Source organism: Diabrotica virgifera, chromosome 6, assembly GCF_917563875.1.
Source record: "Diabrotica virgifera virgifera chromosome 6, PGI_DIABVI_V3a".
Lineage (NCBI taxonomy): Eukaryota > Metazoa > Arthropoda > Insecta > Coleoptera > Chrysomelidae > Diabrotica > Diabrotica virgifera.
In genome coordinates this window covers 228,645,128-228,659,824 of record NC_065448.1, presented here as the reverse complement: position 1 = coordinate 228,659,824, position 14,697 = coordinate 228,645,128, and the positions used below count along the sequence as shown (strand labels likewise).

At 32.0% G+C, this 14,697-nt stretch overlaps 1 protein-coding gene across 1 annotated transcript in view; it reads left to right on the top strand.

The window, feature by feature from the left end:
• Positions 1-14,461, top strand: part of LOC126886769 (macrophage mannose receptor 1-like) — a 39,976-nt gene extending 25,515 nt beyond the window's left edge. The window contains exons 9-11 of the mRNA XM_050653793.1: positions 1,689-1,797; positions 12,893-13,096; positions 14,246-14,461. Coding sequence (XP_050509750.1) covers positions 1,689-1,797; positions 12,893-13,096; positions 14,246-14,424 — 492 coding nt within the window. The 3' untranslated portion in view covers positions 14,425-14,461. The remainder of the gene's footprint in view (positions 1-1,688; positions 1,798-12,892; positions 13,097-14,245) is intronic.
• Positions 14,462-14,697: the final 236 nt, after the last annotated feature.

The window sequence follows — 14,697 nt, the reverse complement described above, 5'->3', positions numbered from 1 at the left end:
GTCATCTAAGTACACAAGGTCCTATCTGCAAGAACTAAAAGTGTTTATAAGTTAATAATAAGACTTTATTAAACAACTAGAAGTTGTTTTATTGTATACTAATTGTTAAATAAAGGTATGTGTGGAAAATAGAACTTGATTAAATAAGTTTAATTCATTTCTCAAATCAGAACTCCTTTGTATTAACTATTGAAGTAACCTTTTACGGCCAAGGGGACTGACAATATTTCAAGAAAAGTAGTTAAATTAATTTCAGAAGGTCACGTTGATGCGTTATAAATAGACGTTATAGTAGTATATATATCTTTATTATATTACCTACTAACTATAATACAATAACACGTTTTGTTGTACAAAGTAATTGATATGGCAACGCTGCTAGGATAAAGTTCTGTTTGACGCGATTCTAGCAGAAGGTACTGCTATCTATCGAGCATAAATATTACCGATGTTGTAGATGGAGTCACTTCATGGCGGCACAAATTCACAGCGGCAATTCAAGATATAATTCTTGTTTAACGAGATTTTTCATATGTTTAGAAAAAAATATTCAACATTTTATTGCAAATATTTTCCACTCTTACAGTTTTATATATGTTGTTATTAAAATTTTGTCCGATTTCTTGCCGGTAGCTTTATTATAAGCCAAAACATATTATTTTTTCCTATTATGGCAAAACTGTAAGATCAAAAATTTTCAAAAAATTCATAAGTATTTCTTAGGATTATATCTTTATGCTGTAAGAAAATTAACAAAATTGTATGTTTGGTTTTCCCGCTTTATACTTGTAAAAAAAGAGTATTTTTGAGTTTTTTCGAAAACGAAAACATGAAGTTCGCTCAAAATTTGTCAAAATACTTCTAGTAATCACATACACCTTCTCAAATTTTTTCAAAATTTTTGAACTTCAAATTTTTTTTTGGGGGGGTTCAGATCAACCTTAATAAAAATATATGAATTTTTTTAAAAATTTACATTGTTAACACATAAAAGTGGCGACAATAGTAAAATAAATATATAACATTAAATTTTTAAAAAGTCATAACTAAAAATGGCACCTGAGGCAGTTAGAACAATGTTATTCTGACACAACGAAATGTTAATTTGGTTCTACCGATATTTTTAAACATAAAAGTAGCATCTTGAGTTAAATATGGCTGGACATAAAAAGTACACCCTTGGTAAAACCTGTTACTAAAGGTTTCTATATAATCTCTCGTTGGTAGGAAGATAATCCATATAATTATTGACGTATAATTACATAATCTACATAATTATCCGCCAATGAGGAGGTTCAAAGGAAGAATGTGGAGAAAATCGACAAATCTGAATTACTGGCTTTTACTGGTATGTTGATTTTGATGTACATTGTAATTTTTTTGTAAGGTTTGTAAATTGTTTGTATTAATATTTTAGAAGATTCTGTGTGTATTATAAGCATAAAAATCTCAAGTTTAATCCATTTTTAAAAACTCTCAATAAATATATTAGCTATTTTAGAGGTGGACAGTTTCTACCCACCCTTGGGCGTACATGGAACCTAAAAAAGGTTGGGCGTTTAAGAGTTAAAGCGAAGCATGCTACGTCGTACTATCTGGCTTCTTCGGATACGGTCCTATAGTTGGATGCTGCGTCATTAAATTTTATGTTCATATACAACTTGAATAACATGCTCATTTTTTTTCAGGCTACTCATGATGAAGCTGTTGAATATTGTAAGTTCCTAGATATGCAACTTTCTGAGATAAATTCTCAACAGAAGACAGATGGAGTAACCAGGGAATTACTACTTGTCGGTAAGTACTCATTCTTGATCCACGTTCTAAAGTAAATATTTCTTATCGTTCGATATGAAGTTTTTGCCCAACCGAAAATCCGTTTAAAATCATATCTAACGATCCATGTTAGAAGTTTCTCTCAAATAACATACGGAATGAGGACGTGTGAAGTAGGACGAAGGTAGAAGAAGATGCAAGTGCGCAAATGAAATGGAGCTGAGTCGGAGGCATTGCAAAACGAGACAACTGAAGACATACCTACGGAAAGCAATGCTTATTGGAGAATGCGCGAACATATTCATAGTAGAGCAAGACCACAAAAACGGTGGGTTGACGCCATTACAGTAAAGTGGGGAGAAACTGGCATCAAATAGCACAAAACAGAGAAGAGAGGAGAACTCATTTCGATGCATTTGTTCCGGTGTGGATAGAAACAGGCTAAAGTAGAAAAAGATAAGAAGGCGACTATATTTTATTTTTTTGTATGATTTGAATGCACGATACATAGAGAAGCGGTATGCCGATTGTCGTCGCTAAATTTGTTTCGGCCGCGCAGCATGTCACGTGGAAACCTAACAGATATTTGCTTATTGTTTGGATGCATTATTTCCGGAATGGGACGTTTCGATGCCGCCGGTTCATCGCCGGCCGTTTCGATGCCGCCGGTTCATCGCCAGTCCATTTCATCGCCGTCATATCTCGCATTTCCTAGAATTCTTAATTAGTACTAAAAATAACTAATAATTGTAACTGTCGAAAATTCGGAAATATATCAGATAGGGATTAATTGACTGGCGATGAATCGGCCGGCATCGGCATCGAACTGGCGGCATCGAAACGGCGGCGATGAAACGTCCTAGACCCCATTATTTCGTATGTGGCGGCTTTGAAAGTGAATAGATTGAGGCAGTTTTAAAATATTAAGCTGTTAACGATTGAAGTAAGTTTATATTATTTAATTACCAATTGTTGTTTATTAGCATAACTGTATTTTTAAAACTATTATAATATAAATATTAGTTTTATAGTAATTTATTAAAACCGAGACTATAATGCCATGTGAGGTGATATTATGCATATTCTGCAGGATACGAACATATATTAGAATGAGGGATATTAACAGAATAATAAGTTTTAAAAACTGCCAGAGAGCACTTGACAAAAAGATATCTAAATTTTCTAATTAAAAAAAATGATTTTAATTATATGTAGATATAGTCCTGTCGCCAGGAGGGGTACAACGGCCTCCTGTATTCAGATGGAGTTACCCAAGTTTTTTTTATGTATTTTGACCCGTAGAACACGAATTTTTTGGGTAACAGTTGATCCGGATGTCGATAAGATTGTTATAAACAAAGAAGTTGAGGAATTACATAACAGCGATTTCTCGCAAAACAAAACATGTTTTTGTATTTTTTGGGCCATTCTAACCAAAAAGTGTTCCTACAAATTTTTTCGTAGGATGCATAGTTTTCGAGATAAACGCGGTGGAACTTTAAAAAAATCGAAAAATTACAATTTTTGTACCCGAATAACTTTTGATTAAAAAATAAAATAGCAATTCTGCTTACCGCATTTGAAAGTTCAAGTCAAAATATATCGGTTTTAGTTATTTGCATTGCTAAAAATTTATTACTTTATTGTTAAACAAAAGTATAAACACCTAGTGCTGGAGTGATGTTTTCAATGATTTCTCATTTAAAATCGAACGAGTAGGTAGAGTAGGTACAAGTGCAAGCGAGGCTATTTCTACGTAGCATGCATGTAAACGCATGTATTAGGCACGGGAAATACTATGTGTTTATAGCTTTTTTTAGCAATAAACACATAAATTTTTAGCAATTTATATATTCGAAACCGATAGAATTTGACTTGAACTTTCAAATGCGGTAAGCAGAATTGCTATTTTATTTTTTAATCAAAAGTTATTCGGGTACAAAAATTGCAATTTTTCGATTTTTTGAAAGTTCCACCGCGTTTATCTCGAAAACTATGCATCCTACGGAAAAATTTGTAGGAACACTTTTTGGTTAGAATGGCCCAAAAAATACAAAAACATGTTTTGTTTTGCGAGAAATCGCTGTTATGTAATTCCTCAACTTCTTTGTTTATAACAATCTTATCGACATCCGGATCAACTGTTACCCAAAAAATTCGTGTTCTACGGGCCAAAATACATAATAAAAACTTGGGTAAGTCCATCTGAATACAGGAGGCCGTTGTACCCCCCCTGGCGACAGGACTAATACTAATTCTAATATTATTAATAAAACTTTTCCCGCAAATTTGTTTTTTTATTAATATACATAATATTATGTATTATAATAGTTATTTATGATATAAGTGTTAAAAGTACACGTTTAAGGCACGCATGTGAAAGTTTGCAGAATGAGCGATAGCAAGTTATGCAATTCACATGAGTGCCTTAAAAACGTACTTTTTAACACGCATATCATACAATATTTTTTCTACAAATGTAATTACAGGACAATATCTACAAAAACTTTTACTTGAACTCGGCTGACATTCCATTTTTATATTTTTTTGACATTACATCAAAATTGCCTATATGGTCAATACGAACTGCAGTGCCTTAAAAGTTTTAAAGCACTAGTGCCTTAAAGTAGCATTTTTAACGCTCGTATGGAGTGCTAAAAATTGCATTTTCAACACAGTTGTAGAAAAATAATATACATAATATGTATTAATATACATAACTGATTTAAAGTCAAACCAGTTAAGAATCTAAAAATTTAAAGTGCGAACATTTTATACATACATATAGAGAGTGGGCCAAAGAAAAGAGTCCACCTGGATATTTGGCAGTATTTATTAGATTATAAGGACTTGAAGAAACAGGTCGATTTTTGATCTAAGGGGGATACATTTTTACGATAAATACATCTGTCATTTGTCAACCCCCTCCCTTCCATTCCCCCCACCCCTTATTTTTAAGTAGGGAATACGGGTTGTGTGCTACCTCATTTGAAAGTTTATTTAATTCTATATTCAGTAGTATTAACATATACATAATTATTTATACAGGGTCCAAGAAAAATGATTTTGAAATAAATTAAATGACTGAAAAAGAAGAATTTATGCAATTTATTTAAATCAGAATACATTCTACTACTGACATAAAACAGAGAAAATGTTTATTTGACAAATAAATATTGTTTTTCGCTTAAATTCAATATTCAACCTACCAAGAGGCAGATGGGTGGCAGCTTGAATATTGAAATTAAGCGAAGAGTAATGTTTATTTATCAAAAATTATTTTTTTCTGTTTTGTGACAGCAGTAGAATGTATTTTGAATTAAATAAATTACATACATTCTTCTTTTTGTGTCAATCATTTCCTTAAAATCTAATAAATACTGCCGAATATCGAGATAGACTGTTTTCTTTGGCCCACTCTGTATATGTATGTATATTACAGTCTAATAAAATATTCGCACTTGAAATTTTTAAGTTCATAACCTGATTTTAACCTAAAATCAACCTTTTCCTATTTTGTAAATAAAATTTGAAAGTCATCAAGTAATTGGTTCTAAGTACTTCATGTAAAATTTAAAATTTTTTAATTGATTTGTGGTTAAGTTTTTATTTTTAGTCAAATATTTTTCAACAATTTAGAATAACAGTAAGTAGACACAATTTTATGTGAAACATTTTTACCGACCCAGAGGTAAAATGTATGTTTATATTATTTGTGTTTTTTTATATTGGACAACAGATACCTAAAATCTTTATTTTTCAATGGAAATTCATGTTTAAATTAAATGCATATTGGAAAATGGCAGTAAAAAGAATATAAAATACAATTTCTTTAAAATTCGAACAATATTACCGCTTCATTTAGCATTCCGTGCGTGCGAACATACCGGTTCTCTGTGTATCGTGATTTGAATGTAATAATATGTTTAATGGTAAGTGTCCTGTCAAAAATTGCTGTCAGCGATCGTGTTAAAAATACCGCACACTGCGTTTCCTGTATATGTAACCAAACCCCATTGTGAATTATAGATTTAAGCAAGTCGTTTATTTCGGGCAAAGTTTCGCTTACATCGCGAGATTTAGTCCTGTCGCCAGTAGGGGTACAACGGCCTCCTTAATTCAGATGGACTTACCCAAGTTTTCTTTATGTATTTTGACCCGTAGAACACGAATTTTTTGGGTAACAGTCGATCCGGATGTCGATAAGATTGTTATAAACAAAGAACTTGAGGAATCACATAACAGCGATTTTTCGCAAAACAAAACATGTTTTTGTATTCTTTGGGTCATTCTAAGCAAAAATTATTTTACAAATTTTTTGGTAGGATGCATAATTTTCGGCATAAACGGGGTTGAACTTTCAAAAAATCGAAAAATTGCAATTTTTGAACCCGAATAACTTTTGATTGAAAAATAAAATAGCAATTCTGCTTACCGCATTTGAAAGTTCAAGTAAAATTCTATCGGTTTTGATTATTTTCATTGCTAGAAATTAATTTTTTTATTGTTAAACAAAGCTATCAACACATAGTGATTGAATGATGTTTTCAATGCATTTCTAATTTGAAATTGAACGAGTAGGCGCGCATACAGAATTTCTACGTACATTACGTCCATTAAAACGCATGCATTGGGCCCGGGAAACACTATGTGTTTATACCTTTATTTAACAAATAAAAACTTATTTTTTAGCAATGCAAACAATCAAAACCGATAGAATTTGACTTGAACTTTCAAATGCAGTAATCAGAATTGCTATTTTATTTTTTAATCAAAAGTAATTCCGGTTCAAAAATTGCACTTTTTCGATTTTTTGAAAGTTTAACCGCGTTTATCTCGAAAACTACGCGTCGTACGAAAAAACTTGTAAGACCATTTTTTGCTGAGAATCACCCAAAAAATACAAAAAAATATTTTGTTTTGCGAAAAATCGCTGCTACGTAATTCCTCAAGTTCTTTGTTTATAACAATCTTATCGACATCCGGATCAACTGTTACCCAAAAAATTCGTGTTCTACGGGTCAAATACATAAAAAAAACTTGGGTAAGTCCATCTGAATTAAGGAGGCCGTTGTACCCCCCCTGGCGACAGGACTAATTAAATAGTTTAGCTTTATTACATATTTGGGACCTAAATACACCAACATTTCCTAAATATGCAAAAGGAAACGATTATACTTAAATTTTAATCTAGTAAAGTAGTGTATTGTAGTTAAGTAGTGTTTGATTAGTGTATGATCATAAATCGCTGGTAAAGGTTGTGTAAAAGTGAGGTTGATACCGTAGGAGAGACTGGCGCAAAATGGTTCCTGTAACATTTTTTCAGGCTACAAAAAAATAATTAAGTACAAGTTAATAATAAACAATAAGAGAGGTATTTCGACGGATAAAATCCAACAGAAGGGAGATGAGTACAGAGAAGTCTTAAGAGCAGAATTTGTAGGATATTATCAACAAGAAAATACCGACATGAACACAATTAATAGAGAAATGCAACGAAAGCTCTTGAAAGCAGGCCTGACTGTGGCAAAGAAAACGAAAAGTAAATAAGACAAAATAAGCGTTAGAACAAAAGTGTTGATGGAAAAGAGACGCCCATTTCTAAGCTAAGGAAAGCGAAACACCGACGGTTTCAACGAATTGAATAAACAAATAAAGAAGGGAGTAAAGGAAGACTTAAATGATTTACAATGAAAACAAGGTAGAAAAAATTTTGGAAAAATCCGAGGCTTAAAATGCTTAAGACCAAACATAGGAAAGGCTCTAATAACCTCATTAAACGGTAAAGATGGAAAATACACAAGAGAAAAGAACAAAATCCTAAAAGTTACACAAACATTTTACCGTGATTTATATTCCTCAAACAAAGACCCAAATAACATTGCAAAGGAAGATCTTAAGAAAAAGATAATAAATGTTAACTCAGAAGTATGTACTCCCTAATATAGAATCCTTCGAAATAAAACAAGCTATGGCACAACTAAAGAACAATAAGGCTCCGGGCCCAGATGTAATACTTGCCGAAATGTTAAAGGAGGGGAGCAAAATTATTCTCGAATAATTGAAAAATCTTTTCAACGAATGCCTTCAAAAAGGAAAAGTTCCATATGATTGGAAAGAAAGCTTGACAATAATTTTCTTCAAAAAAAAGGAGACAGGGGAGATCTGAAGAACTATAGGCCAATTTCCCTGTTGTTCCAAATGTACAAACTGTTTATGAGAGTAATAACTTATAGGCTATCGTCGAAGCTTGATAGCTATCAACCGGTAGAGCAGGCAGGATTCCGAAAGAGTTACAGTACAGCGGATCATCTTCTTACAGTCAGAACGCTAATAGAGAAAGCCAATTAATATCACTTGAACTTATACATTGGCTTCGTTCATTATGAAAAGGCATTCGATTCCATAGAACTTTGGGCAGTAGAGAGGGCTATGAACAACTGCAGAATAGATTCTCGAATGCCCATACATAATATTTATAAGAAAGCTACAATGAAAATACAAATAGATGAGAAAACCAAAGCTGTACCAGTCAACAGAGGAGTTCGCCAGGGAGACGTTATTTCACCAAAGCTGTTCGCACTGGGACTTGAAGACGTGTTCAAAGACATTAACTGGGTAGATAAAGGAATAAATGTTAATGGAAGAAAACTGAGTCATTTGAGATATGCTGACGACATTGTAATATTCGCTACAAGTTTTAATGAATTACAGACCATGATGACGCAACTATTTCAAGCTCCGGAAAAAGTAGGTCTTAAGATGAACTTGGAGAAAACAAAAGTAAAGACGAATACACCGAACATTACAAAAATAACTTTAAATGACATAGATTTAGAAACAGTAAGCGAATACATCTACCTGGGACAGATAATGAAAGTTAACAAAGAAAATCAAACTGCCGAAATTACTAGAAGAATAAGGTTAGCGTGGGCAGGATTTGGAAAACTGAGTTGGATCTTGAAAAACACTAAAATAGAACAATATTTGAGAACCAGAGTTTACGATCAGTGTATCCTCCCTATACTTACGTATGGTTCACAGACGTGGACACTCACCAAGGCCAATATGGATAAAATAGTAAAGGCACAGAGAGCGATGGAAAGATCAATGCTCGGGGTGAGGCTCATAGACAAAAAAACAAATACATGGATTAGAAACAAAACCAAAGTAAAAGACGCAGGAGAACATGCTGCCAAATTAAAATGGAGCTTCGCAGGACAAAATGCTCGACTGAAGGATAAAAGATAAAATCACGAAATACAACAATGGAGACCGTGGTTAGGAAGAAGAAGTAGAGGAAGGCCTCAAATGAGATGGGCCGATGACATAAAGAAGTTTGGAGGACACAACTGGAAACAGGTGGCGCAAAATAGACAACACTGGATTGAATTGGGGGAGGCCTATGTCCAAAGTTGGATTACTGAAGGCTGAAGAAGAAGAAGAAGAGAGGTATAACCGAACATATTGAAAAAATTATATCGATTTATGCAGTTAAAGTTAAAAAACATTACACCATGGTTAGAGTAAAATGCCCTTTTTGTTTCCCTTTCAATATTTCCTACTGACGCTACATTCGCTGCATACACTTAACACCAGGGAATGTACTGTAATTTCTACCTTTTATGATGCAGCAGGTAAAGTGAATAAATTAGGACTAAGAACTGTCTTCTTCTTCCAGTACCTATCTGTTTCGGATATTGGCGACCATAACAGCAATCTGTACTTTGCATATTGCTGCTCTGATAGCATTTGTGGTTGTTGTGTTGAACCACGTACGTAGATTTTTCAGCCAGAAAGTCCTTCGCCTTCCTGGTCCTCCTTTTCCTTTTGCTTTTTCCAGCAAGATTAGTTGCAGTAGTCCATATCTTTTGCTCTTTCTCATGATGTGACCAAGGTATTCGATTTTGGCTATTTTTTATTGTGAATAACAGCTCCTTTCCTTTTTGCATTCTCAACAAAATTGATTATTAGCGTGGTCGATATAAAATATCTTCAGGCTTCGACAAAAAATCTACATTTTAAGATCCTCAATTTTCTTGCAGGTGGCGTCTGTGAGAATCTCACCACTCAACTCGGTACAACAGTACCTATAGGAAAGACAAAATATCGTAGTAACCTGATTTTTATGGGTGTAATATATTGATAAATTATGACTTAGTCATTTTGTGCTTAGTCTGCATTTTACCCTGATATAATGTTATTTTCATATAAAATTCTTAATCTTTTTTTCACCCATTTTGAAAAACATGTGAAAATCTTGAATTTACCATGGCCTGTTACAGAACTCCTTCGTCACTATAAAAGATGGAATGACAAAGGAGGAGTTGAATGTAATATTATAACCCAAGGATAGTATTAAAGTATACAGCCAGAGAGTAGTACAAGCCATATATTATTCGACGCACCTAAACAAGACGAGAACAAATATATCACTTCCGGAGGGAATGTTGTAACCAGAAGTTTCACATTATAGTCGCCAAAAAATACATGTAATGTATCAATTAGGTTTATATTTAAAACTTGTATTGAGTACGTGTACCTATGAGTAGAACTCGAATATGTAGTGACTGGCAGTTTGGCAAAAATTACCTAAAACTAATCAAAAAAGTCAAAGTCAAATCGTATACAGGGTGCGCCAAACCTCTGGTTTTCTTTGATTACGGCTAAATTATGGAACATACAAAAAAAAGTTTTTAACAAAACTAATGTATATCAAAACTGTATATAATTTAAAATTATTTTCGATTGTACAGGGTGAGTTAGAACGACGGTACGAACCAAAGTTTTGTTTTTTTAAATGGAACACCCTATATATTAAATCATTTTTAAATATAGTTTTTAAAAATATGAAAAATTTGTGTAAGGTCTTCTAGTCCTAAAGTTAATAATTTTCGAAATAGTTACGTTTTTATTGAGAAAAATGGTAATATTTATAGGGCTGTGGATTATGTTTCCAAGGTAATAAAAATTTAAGTGGTGGGTAAAAGTTTTTATAATATATTGTCGTTTTTAAATAATTTAATATCTTTTACTTATAGCCATAAAATATACAGTGTGATCACTATTTGCAAATACAAAATTTTCTCATTTTTCTAATGGAACACCCTGTATATTATTACTGAATTTGGTAGTAAATATTACAACCTTTCTTTTGGTATAAGGTTGTATGTACATAGCATGTTTGGTTTTGTAAATATTTAAAAAAGAACTATATATTTTACGTTTCGCGGATATTTTATATCCGGGATGATTTTAATTAAAATTTTTTACAAAAAAAATTATAATCTGATTTTAGAAACATACACCAAAATATCATAGATGATTAAAGATTATAATAAAACGTAGGCAAGTGCAACTTAATTAAATTTAATAACTTTAACATTATGTTACAAACAATGTTTTACCATAATAATAAGTAATTAGTATGGATAAATTAATTATTAAATTAAACAACCAATTTTAAACTCTACCCTAAAAATTTTTCTACCCTAGTAACTTTATTGTACCGAATTTTGTTAGTTAAATTGTATTTACGAGTACTAGTAAGATCAGTTAATAACTTTTTAATTTACCTACATCTTGAGAACGTATAAAGTATGCTTTGAAAAAAATGAACATGAAATGTTATAGAAGTATATTATGAAGTAAATAGTATCTATGTAGTCGTGTCACAAAAGCTGGTAATAATTTCTAATGGTTTCGTCCAAAACAAATGCCATATCCACCAATTGTTCGGTTGAAAAATTAAAATTTAAAATATCAAAAATTGTTACAAAAATTTCAACTACAAAAGTATTATCAGCTATTATTGTGATACATTTAACATTCATTTGTTTCAAAGCATACTTTATAATTAGTATGTTCTCAAGATATAAGTAAATTTAAAAGTTAAATTAAAAGTTTAACTGACCTTACTCGTAAATGCAATATAGCTAACAATTAATTTGGTACAGGAAAGTTGCTGTGGTAGAAAAATTACTAGGGTAGATATAAAATTTTTTTGTTTATTTAATTTAGTAACTAATTTATGCATTCATTAGTATGGTAAAATATTTTTTGTAAAATAATTTTAAGTTATTAAATTCAAGTGAATTGTACTAGTATACGATTTATTTTAATCTTTAATTACGTTTTTATTTTCATATTTGATATTCTAATGTATGTTTCTAAAACCAGATTATAATTTTTTTTTTTGCAAAAAAATTTTTTAATAAAAAATCCGCAAAAACGTAAAATCTAGAGTTCTTTTTAAATAACTACAAAACGAAACATCCTAGGTACATACAACCTGATACCAAAAGAAAGGTTGTAATATTTACTACAAAAGGCAATACTAATATACAGGGTGTCCCATAAAAAATTAGAAAATTTTGTATTTGCAAATAGTGATCACACTTTATATTTTATGGCTATATGTCGAATAGGTTAATTTATTTAAAAATACCAATATATTAAAATAACTTTGACAAGTCATTCAAATTTAAATTTTTATTACCTTAAAAGCCTAATTCACAGCTCTTGGAATATTACCATTTTTCTCAATATAAGTGTACATATTTCGAAAATTGTTTACTTTAGGCCTATAATACCTTATATAAATTCTTAATATTTTAAAAAATATGTTTAAAAATGATTTAATATATAGGGTGTTCCATTTTAAAAAACAAATCTTTGGTTCGTACCGTCGTTCTGACTCACCCTGTATAATCGAAAATAATTTTAAATTATAGACGGCTTCGATATACATTAATTTAGTTAAAAACATTTTTTTGTATATCCCATAATTTAGCCCTAATTAAAGAAAACCAGAGGTTTGGCGCACCTAGTTCAACTTCCGGTAACATTTGGTGAAAACTTTGGACTTCTTCTTCTTCCTGTGCCATCTCCTCTAAGAAGGTCGGTAAGCATCATGGCAATTCGCCCCTTCGATACAGCCGCACTGAATATATGAGCAGAAGTGCACTTCAAAGCAACTAAGCTCTCAAATTGTTTAACCACGAGATGCGCCTTCTTCCATGACTCCCTCTACCCATCTACTCTAATTAGGACTTACGAAGTCCAATTATTGCTTGTCTTTCTATTTTATGTTATCAATTTTAATTTTTATTTTTAGCTGACAATGGTCCTTTCTATATTTCTGGTAAGAGGTCTAAAGCTGACTGGGTCTTCGACAGTAACAACCAAAAAATGGATTATACCAATTGGCAATCAGGAAGACCACAAGAGGAATTGAACAATGGTTGCATTCAAATGAACGAAAAAGGACAATGGATAGATGTAAATTGTGACAAAGAATCTCTTTTTATTTGTGAAAGACGTAAGTATATTTTAAAATGATTTTTTAAAATTATTATTCTCACCAATCTTAGTAATGGTACAGGAGCCCAAGCGGGGATTTTTGCAATTAGTAGAGCACGTCAGACAATCACATGGGGTGAAATCTTGAACTCTTTAAATGTACCCCTACCATATTTTGGCTCTTAATACACCGGAGCTCGTTAAGGGGTACAGAAAAGTGTATATTTCAAAATTCTGACAACTTGTGACGGCCGTAAAAACATGTGTGAGTCACAAAATTTCACAAAGAAAGCGAATATTTCGCCAATAGAACATCAGATCTAAAAGCTAAAAAAATCATGTTCAATACTTTCTTAAAATCTATCGAATGTTACCAATCACGACCTCTTACGGAGAGGGGTGGGGAGTCAATTTAAAGTTTTAAATAGGAACCCCGAGATATTTTGCGAAATGGACATTAGATCTAAAAACTGATAAACACACGTATTCAATATTTTTGAAAAATCTTTCGAATGACATCAAACACGAAACTTACGGAGGTGGGGTGGGGGGTTACTTTAAAATCTTAAATTGGAGCTTCCATTTTTTATTTTTTATTTCGATTTCTTACGTAAAAATAAGTAACTTTTATTCTAGATATTTTTTCGAATTATGGATAGATTGCGCTATAATCGTAAAGAACAGTTATTGGAAATGGAAAATTAAATTGAAAAATGGAAAGTCCCCACTAAAATAGGAAACTTATCTTAACCTTTTTTGGTTTTAGAACCTAATCTTCACAACCCAATATGTCCCCATAACGCTTTAGTAACTGCAAATTTAGCATCCCTGCCTCCCTACTATAAATAAATTTACCTATTCTTTAACCTTATTACTTATTACCAAATATAGTGTGAGAATTACTAATAATATAATAAGTTATTTTGAAATCTCCAAAAATATATAGGGTGTCCCATTTAAATTAAGTAAGTTGAGGGTGATTCCGGGAAAACCGGAAGTAAAGTAGTGACAAAGATATGGAGTCAAATGCGTAATGTGACATTATACTTTCCTGAAAAGTTTCATGAATAGAGTAATTTTGTTTAAAAGAATCCATACTTCATCCCAACACTGTATATTTACTAAATACATTAATTCATAATTTAATATTCTTACATATTTGTTACAGCTGGTGCTGACAATGATCTAGCTGACGACTGTCCTCAACCAGTAATCAACGTATACATCAACAACAACATGCCAGCCTTAGAACATCAATCATTTATTCCTATCAGAGTAGATGACCAATCAGCCGGAGACGAGCATTCCGTTCTTGTCCAGAATAGATGGGATACTTGCAGCAATTAATTAAATGTAAATAAAAATTAAAAAATCTGCTTACCAATTAGTGTATTTTTTATTTTGGTGGGGGTAAAATCCGAAATATGTGTGGTTTGAGGTCCAAAAAGGTGATAGAAATGTACAAGACAGAAAATACGTGTGCCCTAGTGGGAGGATAAGGTCAACGAACCAATATTTTGGCTAACAGGATGGATACAAGATGGAAACATTGAGGCATTCGAGATGTAGTGTTACAGGAGAATGTGGAAAATACCATGGACAGAAAGAGTAACAAATCAA